This window comes from Cottoperca gobio, chromosome 7, assembly GCF_900634415.1.
Source record: "Cottoperca gobio chromosome 7, fCotGob3.1, whole genome shotgun sequence".
Lineage (NCBI taxonomy): Eukaryota > Metazoa > Chordata > Actinopteri > Perciformes > Bovichtidae > Cottoperca > Cottoperca gobio.
Genome location: NC_041361.1, coordinates 11,036,501 through 11,051,141, shown reverse-complemented (window position 1 = coordinate 11,051,141; position 14,641 = coordinate 11,036,501). Strand labels below are relative to the sequence as shown.

At 39.9% G+C, this 14,641-nt stretch overlaps 1 protein-coding gene across 2 annotated transcripts in view; it reads left to right on the top strand.

Annotated features, from left to right (window-relative positions):
• Positions 1-1,596: 1,596 nt before the first annotated feature.
• The window catches only part of LOC115010615 (adenylate cyclase type 6-like), a 35,863-nt gene continuing 22,818 nt past the window's right edge, over positions 1,597-14,641 (top strand). Inside the window, exons 1-3 of one of the 2 annotated variants that reach the window (XM_029435280.1) lie at positions 1,597-1,935; positions 3,995-4,192; positions 4,692-5,583. In XM_029435280.1, the coding sequence (XP_029291140.1) occupies positions 4,693-5,583 (891 nt within the window). In that variant the 5' untranslated portion in view covers positions 1,597-1,935; positions 3,995-4,192; position 4,692. The remainder of the gene's footprint in view (positions 1,936-3,994; positions 4,193-4,691; positions 5,584-14,641) is intronic. The other variant, XM_029435279.1, reaches the window with a different exon arrangement.

Genomic DNA, 14,641 nt, shown 5'->3' with positions numbered 1-14,641 from the left:
TAATAGGAATTCCTGAACAGAGAAGGAATGTAGAAACGATTGATGACAAATGGCGCCGACTGCTGGTCAAACTGGCAACATGATAATATAGGTTACAGTACATTTGTATACTGTTTACATTCATATATGGACAAAACTGTATTGATTGAAGTTGTCTTTACAACTCTCACATTAACTGTAATAATATTTGTGTTTTCATTGTGTTATAATTTAACTAAATAACTCAGTTGAACTGTATAAAATACTGTATCTGCTAACACTGCTACACATGACACACTTTACCCACCACCCACTTTCATTCCCTATAGTGCAATTTTTGTATTCAATTGTTTTACCGCAAATTCCATGTCTTTTTATTGGTGACTATTTTTGTCTCAATGCCCTTTATTGTTACGTTGTATGTATAGTATGTAACATTTATTTTATTTGTGTTCATGACGTAGAAGATGTATTTTAGTTTGACAAAGTTTTTCAAAGTTACTTATCTATGTGTCTGTTATTGTGCTTCTGCTGCTGTGACACTTGGATTTCCCTGCATGGGAATATCATTAGTAGAATTAGGCTAGTGTAGCATAGTTTACAGTGTATATACTGTAAGCCTATATTACTATAGCATAGTAAACTACTCTACTAGCTCTACTTTATATCAATTACATTACATTACTTTATTACATATCATTTAGCAGACACTCTTATCCAGAGCAACTTACAGTGAACTAACTACACCTACCGTACTGGAGCAACTCTGGGTTAAGTGCCTTGCTCAGGGGCACAATGGTGGCAGTGGTATTGAACTCACAACCTTCCGGTGTAGTGTTTGTTCAACTTAATTTATAACTCGATAGATGTTACATAACACTATGAAAAACTTGAGTTGTGATTCAGGAAGGGACCTTTCTGTAGCAGATTGTATTTGCCTAGCTTGAGAGAAAATGCTAAACATATATTTTGTAAACCCAGTGGTAAAATAACCTTTACTTTTGTGCCACTGCAAATGTGCTTTTGGTTTCTAGTAAACCCATGAGGGGTTGGGTACTTTGTGTGCATGACACATACATAAATAAAAATCGTCCTCATATGTTATGTAGTATGGTACATTGTGTAACAACTTACTGTAACCTAATGTTTAATGTTCCCGGTGGGATCTTCTAGGGTGTGTAGTTGTTTTAAAAGGGGAAAAGTCAACACATTTTTCTGTGTCAACATCAGTGTTGTCTTACTGGTTTACAGATTAAACTTAATCATGTGATGGGCTGCTTACTGGCTGGTTGTACAGCCATTAAACCTGGTACATTTATTGTTTTACTGTTAACATGGCTTCCTCTAATGAAAGTAAACACTGGAGTAGCTTACGTCTGACTGCTGGCTTTGGGTATATTTGCATTGATTATTCATGTTCTCCACTAGATGGTGCTATAACGCTGTCTGACAGCACCGTCTCATATTGTTTTCTGCCTCTTAAAAATAGAAATGCGTACGTTACCTTAGTGTGTGTTGTGTTTGAAAACGTGTGCTGATGTGAACATGAGAAAATAAGTTAAAGAACAAGTGCAGCAAAGCTGTAAATCACACACCACGCGCAGGAAGAGACACCCTCGTGTCACCTCTAGGTGGACTCGTGTGCTCACGAATGCAGCTCGTGTGAGTGTGTAGGCAATGTGTCTGTGTGTGTGAGAAAGAGAGAGAGGGAGAAAGAGAGAGTCGGGGAGGTCGAAGCGGTGGGAATGTACTGTAGCTCTGGCTGGGAAGAGCGAAGGTTGTCCGGCCAAATTCGCAGTTTTTCCTCGCTTCCCTCGGAACCACAACCCCCCTCCTTCCAGACGGACGGACCCGCACCTGAAGCGTGTGACGGCGGCTGCGTGAAGACTGAACAAGGAGCTAAACTGGAGCTCCACTGCGGTGTTATAGTTACTCATGTAACGAGGATGTCTAATGGTAAGTAGGCTACGCTGCCTCTCTTAAGCTTTCCCGCGGCTGTGTTGGGCAACTGCTCTGCACAGTGTTATTGTATTTGTTGCGGCTCGGCTAAACTGAAACGCAGTAAGAGGATAGAGCAGTCGGGGAAATGCCAACAGCTGACTTGTACTACAGTGTTTTGCTGTGACGATTGCGGTTGAACTGTTCTGCAGGACTGTGCACACTAAGCATTGGTCCTTGTGCAGGCAATTCATTTACACTTTTGTTTATAACGTGAATCCGCCATTAAGAGGCTAATCAGCTGTTTTACTAAATTTGCATTTTGGCCCACAATTTCTTCTCGCCCAGTGACCTGTTTGGAGTCAAAACATAATGACGTACACGTTTATGTTGAGGGAGACAGGCCCAGTATGTAGACCCCGTTATCTCTGTAAACTGGGCTCCACATCCCTGCGATATCAGGAGATGATCCACTGACAATATTGAAGTTGCCTGACGGAATGTTATACTCCTGATAAGTTGGTAAAGACGGTGATGTGTGTCGAGCTGCACTTTCTTCTGCAGCCAACATACTCCAGGCTGACTTCAGGCTACCCAGTGGTACAGTGTCTCCATGTGTAGTGCGGTTCAAGAGGCTTCATTTGAACACGGAGAGCTGTCGACTTCGCCTGTAGGCTACTTGGAGCGTCCTGTTATGTAATGCGCTTCGGCCGACTGCCCGCATCCAAACAGCCTGGGCCTACACGTGTAACTGCTAAACATGTTGTTTTTTCTTAACGTCAGGCCTGTGTTAGCAATGGTGACAGGAGTGCTGCTGGTTGTTATTATTATTATGTGCAGAGATGTTGTTAATCTATAATGAAATGTAAGTGAAAGCATCACCATCTTCTTGATTTGTAATGCATGCATGCAGGACGACTGACTGTAATCGGCCCATATGTGGCACAGAGATTATAGTCATATTCAATGGCAGATGCAGGCATGTACAGATGGTATTACATAAGAGTCGCATGCCGCTGCCTGACCTGTCGTTAATGTATCAAAGGTGAATCGAGGATTACGGTTATTGCTGTACGAAGGTGACCTGGTCATATATTTGCATTATCTCAGACTGGGTCATATGCTAAATTGATGCTCTCAATATCAAATATCTTGCTGATTGTAGTGCTAGTGTAATAGTTGTTGATTATTATCAGAAGGAGTTTCCTTAATTATAGGAATCGACGAAAGGGTTTTCCAAGCACGAACCGATTTCTAATCTTTAATAAAAAATATGTGTTTTAGACACAATCCAGACACACTGTTGAAATCAACCCTTTTCAATTAGATTATTTGTTGTGTGTGGTGGTTAATCAACTCATATTACAAGCTGCTGTTGATTGTAAACACGACCATGTGTGCAGTGCATGTGCACTCTTCCCACTGTTTGTCTCAGCTCAGTCTGCCTGGCAGAGATTTGCTTATTAAGTTTAGAGGTTAGCAGTGTCCTTGACATGTGCTGCCAGAAGCCGGCTATAGTGAGTCATCAAAGCTAATGGGGGAAGCATGGACAATTTAATCTAGACTGGAGAGCTCTTGATCTCTGACGGTGCCCACTCAGTGGGCCTTTGTTGTCAAATAGAGCACACCCATTCCTGCCCACTCAAGATGTTAGGGGCAGATTGCAGTGATAGAGCATTGCAGAGTGCTATCCAGCAAGAAGAGTTGTTAGTCTCCTCCAAAAGCCCCCTGAATGTTCAATGGCAAAATTGACCAGTTGGCGCCCGCTGCATGAGGCAATAATTGGAGGAGATTTTGTTGTCACAATTCAGGGTTTTGCAAACAAACTGAAAATAATTTCCATGGAAATGCTGTCCCAGGCTGGTGGGTGACGGTGATGAGGAAGACGAGCCATTTGCGAGATATTATTTACTGTCGCCTGCTTTTATTTGTCAAACTTTCTGCCAGAGAATCATGCACACGCAAACATAAATAAACACGGTAACCCCCAAAACAGATGCAATGTGTTCCTTTATGTGTCTGTATCCATAATGATCTTGACCCTCAGGTGATATTTCCTGTTTGTGTGTTTTCCCAGGAAAACAGGTGGTCTATAGAGGCATCTGGTGGTGTAAAGGTCTGACACACTGACTGTTTCTACAAAGAAGGACGACTCAAACACAGATACACCTCTGATGCCTCGGGCCAGTCAGAGCTCATGGTGTGTGCTCGCGGGGATAAACTAGTGGCCTGGCCAAAGAGCGCAGTGTTGCTACACACAATTAAGCCCACACAGGTGAGAGGATCTTCATTTATGCAATTATCTCTTAAACTTACATTTTGCATTACGGCTAAACTATTTGGAGAAAATATGTAATTGTGATCTTTTTTTGTACTGATATTGAAATTACGATATGATTCATTATATGGAGGGAATGATCATTTTTGCATCATTATTCATGCACATTACAAAATTTATTTAAATGATCATGATGTGATTTAATTGTGAGGATCTGAACTAAGCAAAGATTTATTTATTTTGTCTGTAGAATTCGATTAGTAGGCCGGGACATCTCAGCGGCACCACAATACTTTATTCAGAATGGTATTTTGCCTTTAACAAATATTGTGCCTCCTGCGATTTGGATATTGCACAAGTCCATATGCGATTTGGCCAAAATTCAGATTTTTCAGGCCTATTTCACATGCAGGATGTTTAAAATAAATGCCCCAATTTAGTTTTCATGTGAAATGTTTCCGTCTGTATGTTCTATTAACGTGCCTGTTTTGTTTAGGATGTCGTGGGCCAGAGGCCTCTTCGTAGGCAGAGTGGATGAACGAAAGACAGCATGGGGAGAGCGCAATGGCAAAAAGAGGAAGGACAGCTCGTCGCTGTGCAACCCACACTACATGAGCTGCCTGAGGGACCCTGAGGACCTCGAGCTCCCTCATGCGGCCCCCCAGCATTACCATTGCGGAGCAGGCACCAGTGGGGGCAGCTTTGGCTTGCGCTGTGGCTGGCAGGAGGACCACTACGGGAAGAGGATGGGTGGCGGGGATCTGGGTCTAAAGGCTGTGGACCTGGGCTTTGAAGATGGCGACCTGAAGGGCAGGAAAGAGGAGGAGTTAGGGGAATTAGCAGAGGGAGGCTGCAAGGCGATGTCTGCTGTAGACTGCTGGATGCGGGTTATGTGGGTTTTCCAATCAAAGAAATTTCAGTCCGCCAAGCTGGAGCGTCTTTACCAGCGCTACTTCTTCAGGCTCAACCAGAGCTCTCTGACCATGCTGATGGGGGTGCTAGTGCTGGTGTGTGGGGTCATGATGACTTTCCACTGCATCTACACGAGTCCCGACGTGGCCTACGTCTCTGTACTCTCTGTGGCCATGGCTCTCTTCCTGGCCATGATGGTGGTGTGCAACCGCAACGGCTTCCACCAGGACTACATGTGGATTGTGAGCTACCTGGTGATCGGGGTGCTGATTGTAGTGCAGGTTTTTGGGGTGCTGATGGTGTACCCCCCCAGTGCCTCAGAGGGCATCTGGTGGACGGTCTTCTTCATCTACATTATATACACGCTGCTGCCGGTCAGAATGAGAGCTGCTGTGGTTAGTGGAGCCGTGCTGTCCACCATACACTTAGTGACCGCCTGGCAGCTCAACCAAGAGTACAAGTTCATCTTCAAACAGGTACGTGACGGCAGGAATAACTCGGAGCAATAGATCTGACAAATTAATGGAGGGAAATATCGTTAGTTTGTGTTAGGTTTGGGCAATATAGATATTATTCTAGCACGATACATTTCATTGTGATATCAACATCTGTATAGTGATTAGAGCTGACACAATTAATCTGCTACTAATTTACCATTTGATTCACATTTGAAGCAAATATTTGCAGGTGTGCGAGTTTGAATGTGACTATTTCTTGCTTTTCCCCCGTTTCATATGATTGTTATCTGAGTGCCTTTGGGTTTTGAAGATGTCACCTTGGGCTCTTGGACATTGTGGTATGATTTTTCACACATTTCTGACATTTTATAGACAAAACAACTAATCTATTTATCATTAAAAACAAAAACACATTAATCAACTAGAAGGGCACTCAGAGAGCACAGACATCTCGCTATGTTAACAAAAGAGAACAATTCGGATCTGCTCCAAAATGTAATGGGTTCTTCCTTGGCCCATGCTACACTTTTCCAACAAGTTACATGAAAAATGAGCCAGTAGTTTTGCAGTGATCCTGCTGACGAACAAACAAACTGAACTGAAAACACAACCTCCTTGGCAGAGTTGCAGCCCTGATATTGATATTGTACATTTTCTAGAAATTCAGTTGAAAAAGCATTTACACATGAAATGACACACGAAGATGACTGTTTTTGTACATTAAACCTCCGACAATTCTTCATCACATTGATGCAGAAAATTCAATATTGCCATAAAGCTCATTGATTTGCAACAATTCCCACAGTCCCATACCACCAGTGAATGATGAACAGACCGAATGTTACGGGTTCACAATATTTTTCAAGTCTGTCTTAATAAAAAAATCAGTTGCAATTGTTCCTCCTGTCCATACTTGTCGCTTCCTAAAGCAATTACAATGTAATGTAATGTACAATGTACAACGAGGCTTCAGTAATCTGAGTTAGATAAATAAAGTGGGAATCTTCCAAAATTAAGGTTTTTTTTTAGTATAAAATTCCCAAAACAATCTCACATTAAAAATACTTTGGAAGATATCGACTTGAGTTGTCTGACTGCTGAACCCTCTTATCAGTTTTGGCAGAACATAATGCATTTTTTTAACAAAACGAGGGTTGGGGATTTTGTTCCCATCACATAAACTCTCTTCATAGCTAGCACGGACAGGGAGAAGAATAACTGCATCCAATAACTCATTTATTGTACTTTTTTTTTCAGGAACAAATTCTTTAATAGTTTAAAAAAGAAAAACAACAATAAGTTTGTCAAATTGCATTCTCTGTCTTTTTGGACCGTAGTTGCTGCTAAATATACAGCTGTCTCTGAAAATGAAAGTGAACATTTATATTCATGAGAAAACAAGACGCACGTCTCAGACTCGTGCTGGTCAGGGCCAACTATTATCACCATACAATTGAGCACAATGTTGTTACTGTATTCACAAGTGGAAACGCCCTACTTTCTCTTCCCATCAATATAGGACGAACAGTGTACAGACTCCTAACCCCTTTTCCATGTCAAAGGTGCCGTACTAAAAGTAGATGGTGCTGTAGATCTCTGCTGTATTTCAAATGAGATTTTTAATGAGCCTATGTTTTGTGCTGTAGGGCAGCTATTGGCAGCTCTGTTGGGGTTTGTGGAAGGTCATCTGGGTTGAATGAGCCCGTTTAGCTGCATTGTGGAGGAATATCATGGTAATGTAGCATGGTGCCATTCAGGCCGCAATTCCCTAAAACAAGGAGGCTATTGTAGTAAGATGAAACAGGGTGGGGTGGGATACACGGATTGTGCAATAAATTAGATGGAAAACAGGATGATTACTTCTTCGTATTGGAGGCTGTCGATTTTTCTTTTTAACAGAATTATAAATGTACTCATGGCTTCAGCTCCAAAAAACTTTGGAATTATTTCTTGATTAGTTTATTCTTCTTGTGTGTGCTGTTAGCTCCTCGCTGATTTCCTTATAATCGTCCATTTGTTTGTGTTACATTACATTACAGTTCATTTAGCTGACGCTTTTGTCCAAAGCGAGGTACAAAAAGTGCAAACAATCATGAGGATACAACTCCGAACAGCGAGAATCTTGCAAGTACAATAGCTTCAAAGTTAAGTGTTAGTAGGATTTACACTGTATCACATTGTAATATATTTTTTTTAGACCAAAACCCCAAACTGTTAAAGTTGCAATGATATAAAACAGAGAACAGCTGCAAACCCTGATATTTTAAAGAATGGAACCAGCAAATGTTTGGCACTTTTTACAATGTTTTTATTGTTGTTGATCATTTGTGTTGATCTAGTGTTCAATAATCAACATCATTAACCAGTCTTGCTCATTGATACAAGAGGCCATTGACAGAAAAAGCACAGATATAAACAATGAAAGTAAAGATGGCTGAATTCCATTTAGCGGCTTCAGTTTCAGGGTCCTGGTGTTGTTCCTGGTGGCTCACTGGCACACTTACTGGAACACTTAAATAGATCTGAACCACTGTTAATGTTTTTATTTTATGTTACACCTGTGATTTCCCAATAGGACAACTATAACTATGAAAAGGGTTATTCCCCTTATTCATTGTATTGTATTGTATGCATCTCACTGCCATTTAATTAGTGCCATAGGTCAACCTCCCAATAAGAGTTGTGTAGTGCAAGAATTTCATTTGTAGTGTTTTCAGTGGGGAATGATAAGTGACCCATAATGGCCTAAACGCTTGTCAGAGGCCTTTACACCGTTACAAGAATAAAATAATCATATTGCAAACTTAAATACATGATTCTTTCTTCATGTTTGAAGACGATGCCATAAAATAACCTCAAAAACACACATGGGTTGAACTCTGTAACTCTCCAGAGACATGTCATCGGTTTCAAACATCACTATTAAGCAACCAGATGAACGTGGAGCCACTCTGAATAAGGCAATATTGACATAACTCTACTGGTCCAGTGAGCTTGTGTGTTAAGTACCCATGCCCCAGACTAGACAGGGTGACTACAGGCCGCATTGGTCTGTTGTCTCTGTGTACTCCAATCCTGGTGTTTGGAAGATGGGACTGCTGCCCATTCATGCAGGCTTGGACCCACAACACTCTACGTTCCAGTTCTTCTCATAAGCAATTCAATGGTTGATGGGTGGGACATTGGTGGTATTAGTTGCAATGTTGGTCTGGTTTAAGTGAGAGTAGCGGAGGATAGAGAGAGAGATAGAGAGAGAGGAGTAGAGAGGAGAGCGAGAGGAGAGGAGAGAGAGGGAGAGTATGTATGTTTGTTATGTTATTTTTGTTATGTATATCTATATGTTTGTATTTTCAATGTATGTATATGTTGTAGTTGTATATATGTATCTGTTGTATTTTGTATATATATCTATCTGCGTATGTCTATTATGTATATTGTTTGTTTGTTTTTGTTGTATTATATAGGTGTTTCGGTATATATCTGTTTTGTTATAGGTAGTCTATCTCTCTATATATGTCTATGTGGGTATTGTCTCTTATATCTATTCTATGTTTTGTATATATACGTATCTGTTGTTTTATGTTTTGTATATAGATCTGTTGTATTTGTCTTCTGTATCTCGGTTCTTGTTGTATTTGTCTCTATGTCTTTGTCTCTAGTGTCTGTCTATGTAGTCTGTCTATCTGTCTGTTCTCTCTCTGATCTATCTCATCTCTCTCTCTGTGTCTTTTCTCATCTGTATTGTCTCTCTCTACTCTCTCTCTAGCTATGTATTATATATAGTATGTCTAGGTGTATTGTATCTCTGGTTTGTATTTGTATCTCTTATCTGTCTCTATCTGTATATGTGTTTTTCTATATCTATATGGTATTTGTAGCTATATATCTATCTTGTTATATGTATCTCATGTATTTGTATATCTTGGTATATGTTCTATGTCTGTATTGTATATCTAGTATCTAGTTCTATGGGTTCTTTATTTATCTCTCTACTCTCTCTCTAACTATATCTCTCTCTATATCTATGTTTGTCTTCTATCTTATCTATGTAGATTTGTATCTCTTCTCGCTGTGTCTTTGTCTTTCTATCTCTGTCTTTGTATATATTTGTATCGTCTCTGTCTATACTGTTATGTCTATCTCGATCTCTCGATCTGTCTATGTATAGGAGGGAGTGGAAGAGAGAGAGGAGAGGAAAGAGAGGAGAGAGAGAGACGAGATATATGTTGGTATATCTCTCTTTGTTTGTATTTGTTTGTATATATGTATCTGGTCTTTATTGTATATATCTATACTATCATGTTATGTGTATTTGTATATATATGTTATGTGGTATATATCGGTAGTGTGGATATATGTTGTAGATATATATATAGGTGGATGGATATATTATGGGGGGGGTAGGGGAGAAAGATCTCTCGCTCTAATATGTATTTATCTCGGGAGGCCTACTGTTTTGTCTTTTGGCTCTCTGTGGGATTTGTATCTATACTCTCGGTCTCTCTCTGTCTCTGGTTGTGATTTTAGATAATATCTATCTCTATCTCTATCTTCTATCGATCTACTCTCTCTCTCTTTGTCGATTCTCTCTCTCTGTTCTATCGTCTCTCTGTCTTTGTAAGCTTTGTATCGTGTTCTGTGTCGGTCTGTCTTGTCTCTCTCTATATCTCTCTCTCTCTCTCTCATCTGTGGTCTATATCTCTATGTGTTTGTATCTACGGTTGTGTTTGTATATTAGTCTAGAGAGTCTCTGAGATAGAGATCTAGAGAGTATATATATATTCTCTCTTATCGTGTTTGTCGTTGTCTCTATTTGTCATCTGTCTATCACATCTCTCTATCATGTTAGTCTATATGTTGTCGATATATCTGTGTCTATGTATTCTTTCATGTCTATAGGGTTGTTGTATCTATGTGTCAGAGTCTAGTATTATGGGGTGTTCTTTCTCTTGTTGAAGAGAAGAGAGTCTCTAGTCTCTTCTCTCTATCTCAGAGATTCTCTATATATGTTATCTGTCTGTCTCTCTTCTGTGGTAAATTATCTCTCTTGTGGTATTGTTCTCTCTCTATATATCTCTCTATATGTCTATCTGTTATTGTCTGTATGTGTCTCTTGTCTATCTTGTAATCTTTGTTCCTCTATCTCTAGTCTCTCTGTGTCTTTGTCTCTATATATTTGTCTCTCTGTGTTCTCTTTGTCTCTGTCTTGAATATATGTCTATCTATATGTCTCTCATGTGTATATATATCTAGCTATATATATCTCTATCTGTAGGTGTTCTGTCTCTATAGTCTTTTTCTTCTATTTTTATGTCTATGTATGTGTCTTTTGTCTAGTATATGTATCTTGTATCTATATATATCTATATATAATATATCTATCTCTCTCTATATCTCTTATTTTGTATATCTCTATATATCTCAGATATACTCTCTCTCTCTCTCTATCTCTCTCTGTTTGTATATCTCTATGTTGTTTGTATATCTGTGTCTTTGTCTCTCTCTCTCTCTCTCTCTCTCTCTCTCTCTCTCTATATCATCTTTTGTCTTTGTCTCTCTCTGTTATTTGTCTTCTTTGTCTCTGTCTCTCTGTCTCTCTCTCTCTCTTATCTCTTCTATCTCTCTCTGTCTTGTATCTCTGTTTTGGTTCTCTCTGTGTCTGTCTCTCTTCTCTGTCTTTCTCTCTCTCTCTCTTCTCTCTCTCTTCTCTCTCTCTCTCTCTCTCTCTGTTTCTCTGTCTGTCGTTTCTCTGTCTGTCTGTCTGTCTCTCTCTCTCTGTGTCTTTGTCTCTCTCTCTCTCTCTGTCTCTGTCTCTCTGTCTTTGTCTCTCTGTGTCTTTGTCTCTCTGTCTCTTTGTCTCTCTCTCTCTCTGTCTCTGTGTCTTTGTCTCTCTCTGTCTTTGTCTCTCTCTCTGTCTCTCTCTCTCTCTCTCTCTCTGTCTCTGTCTCTCTGTTTTTGTCTCTCTGTGTCTTTGTCTCTGTCTCTCTCTCTCTCTCTCTCTCTCTCTCTCTGTGTCTTTCTCTCTCTCTCTCTCTCTCTCTCTCTCTCTCTCTCTCTCTCTCTGTGTCTTTCTCTCTCTCTCTCTCTCTCTCTCTCTCTCTCTCTCTCTCTCTCTCTCTCTCTGTTTGTCTCTCTCTCTGTCTGTTTGTCTCTCTGTGTCTTTGTCTCTCTCTCTCTCTCTCTCTCTCTCTCTGTGTCTTTCTCTCTCTCTCTCTCTCTCTGTCTGTCTGTCTGTCTGTCTGTCTGTCTGTTCTGGCCGTTATTAGGCGGGATGAGATGATATATATATATATATATATATATATATATATATATATATATATATATATATATATATATATATATATATCTTCTTCTTTTCTTCGCAGCACGGGATAAAAACATTCACAATAAGTTGATCGTGGTGAATTTCCTTTATTGGGATCATCATGAATATCCTCACATGAGTGACTTGAAAAAGCTTACTAGCTCCCTATCATGGTAGAGAAGTGAGAACTATAGTCTGATTATTTATTATGCTATTTTTTTCTATTTATCCCTTATATTAATGAATTACCTTATTTAAGTGATTCCAGTATGTTTTAGTGACATTCTGCTTCTTTTTTCTAGATATTCTTTTGGGCTTTTTGTCTTTAATGGATTAAACGCATGTAGAGAGAAAGGGTCAGGAAATGTTCATATTGTTCCATGCGTAGTTATCAACCATATCACACTCATCTGTACGTAAATCTTTTTAAGTGAAGAGGAATTTCAGTGTCAGCTCTCAGTCTCAACAGGTATCTCTTATTCTTGCTTCAAGCTACTCACAGTTTATGAAAACAGAAAGACTCCATTCAGTCATCATGTCCGCTCACACAAACTGTGGCTCCTGGCGTCACATGGCCAGACTCTCAGTTCTGGGAAAGCTGGTTTCTTCTTCTGGGACCTCATCATCCTCTAGCCGTTTCTGTGTCCCAGACTTGTTTTTCCATAATTTGTATTTTCCCTGAGGAGATGTTCATGTAGGATCAGATGTGAAGAGAGAGAAGATGTATGAGCGATGATGGCAGAGACAAAAGGGGTCTTTGTGAAGGACCTCCACGATGAAGCCGGGGAGGCGGGCGGGGGGGGGTTACAGTGGTGACAAGGAGATGGCCACGGATGGAGAGTGTGAAATAATGCCGGGCTGACGCACCCGGCTGTAAAAGAGCAGCCAGTCTCTTCTCTCTTTCCACTTTTCTCCCTCTTTTTCTCTGAGTCATAATTCCATTCTCACAAAATCGCCCTCAGATGGAGTGGCCTTTTATTTCTCAACGGGCTGAGATTGATCTCACGCTACACATGGGGATTGTTTTCATAGATCTCCAAGTTTCCCGCTTTGCTCTGAAGGGCCTCCTCTGACAACTATAGAGAGATGAAGGCATAAGTTATCTCAGAAAGAAGCAAGTTACTGTCACAGTCACTGCTGCTGTTCACTTGAAGTGCCTCCACTATCCTACTGGAACAGAGTTCAGAGGGACCTCATTCATCCTTACAGGTGGCGTCCAGTTAAAATGAAAGATTTTGAGTTAGACTGAAGTGACTAAGGCTGAGTCCTGACCCTCAAGTCTTCAGTGGTAGCTTCCACCCTGGCCTGAATACACACCTTTAGTGGATTCTTTTTGCTTTTTACTTTCATGACTAGCTTGTAACATTCTGCAAGAAATGTTTCATTACTATGACTACATTTCTTTTTCAGATTGAGTTGGCGCCTTTTTTTTTTTTTTGGTTTCTTGAGGCGGACTCAGAGCTGCTCAGACTTGACTGCCACCCTAGAAGTACACATAACACATAAGTCCAATAAAGCTGGCGCACAATTTTTACTTGAAAAGTGTTTTTATTTTTACTACACTGGCCTGTCTTTGGCAGCTCTTCCTAAACCATGAAATTCCTTCAACAATGATCTTGAATGCTGTATTATTTATTTATCTTACCTTATAAGAAATCACACTATTAAAATGTCACGACAGCAGAACTTTGTATGGATGCGTTGAAATCTGTGGATGTGCATTTAATCACAATACAGACTTTGGAATATTTTCAGCACTGTCATTAACTTCCTTAGCTTTTGTTCAGTTGTCGAGGAGTTTAATATGATACACAATCACGTGTTTTTAATTACATAAAGGTGGTAGGTCAAAACAACAAATGATTTCATGATAAGGTCCAGTTCTTCTGTATAATCAGTTTAATATGTATTCTTAAATCTCATTGCAAAGGAGAATTTCACTCCAAAACCAAAAGAAGTTAAGAGCAACAGGTTATGTAATCTATACAATTTTACTTTTGAACAACTTCATCTGTCTTCATTTCACTCACATAAATTACTTCTTTTTTTTTTCTTCGTGAAATTAATGTAAATTGGAAGACATCTCCTGACTGCAAAGTGAGTCAAGTTGTTTGAAACTCTTCATAGATATTTATTCCCTCTGACATTTCCTCAGAAGGGTCAATTAATTATTTCCTCCTCCTTACTTCTGCTTACTGGGATTTTGCAAACTTCATCCCTTGAACTGCATTTGGTTAACAAAGTCTGCTTCTCTGAAAGCTGACGTTGTGGAAGCTGATTTACTTTTAAGTTTTGACAGTTGGCTGACGACCAGCAATTAAAGTTCTTCCAATCAAACGGCATTTGGAATTTGGTAGCTTCCTAATTCTTATTATTGTTTAGATCGCGTCGATGTTTGTTGTTGTTGTTGTGTTCGGGTTTCTGACATTTCTGCTTGTTAGCATCACTGAACGTCCTAACATCAAATCGTCACTCCAGCACATGAATGCACCGCACAGAGCCGGCTTTTTGTGTTCCAGTAGCTTCATGAGGTTTTGTTTGTTGCCTTTAGTGTAAGCACGCAATATTTCTAATGGACGATACTCAGATTATCAAACATCATCTGACTTTTGATTACCTACTGCATGTTGGCTAAGGAGTGGAGAACATAATCGAGTGAGATTATGAGTGAGTGAGTGAGAGTCCTCAGTGGAAAATGTCCCCTTTGCAGTACTTTTGTCTACCTGAGTTATGGTTCTATCTCGTGGCGCCGAGCACTCAGACTGTGGC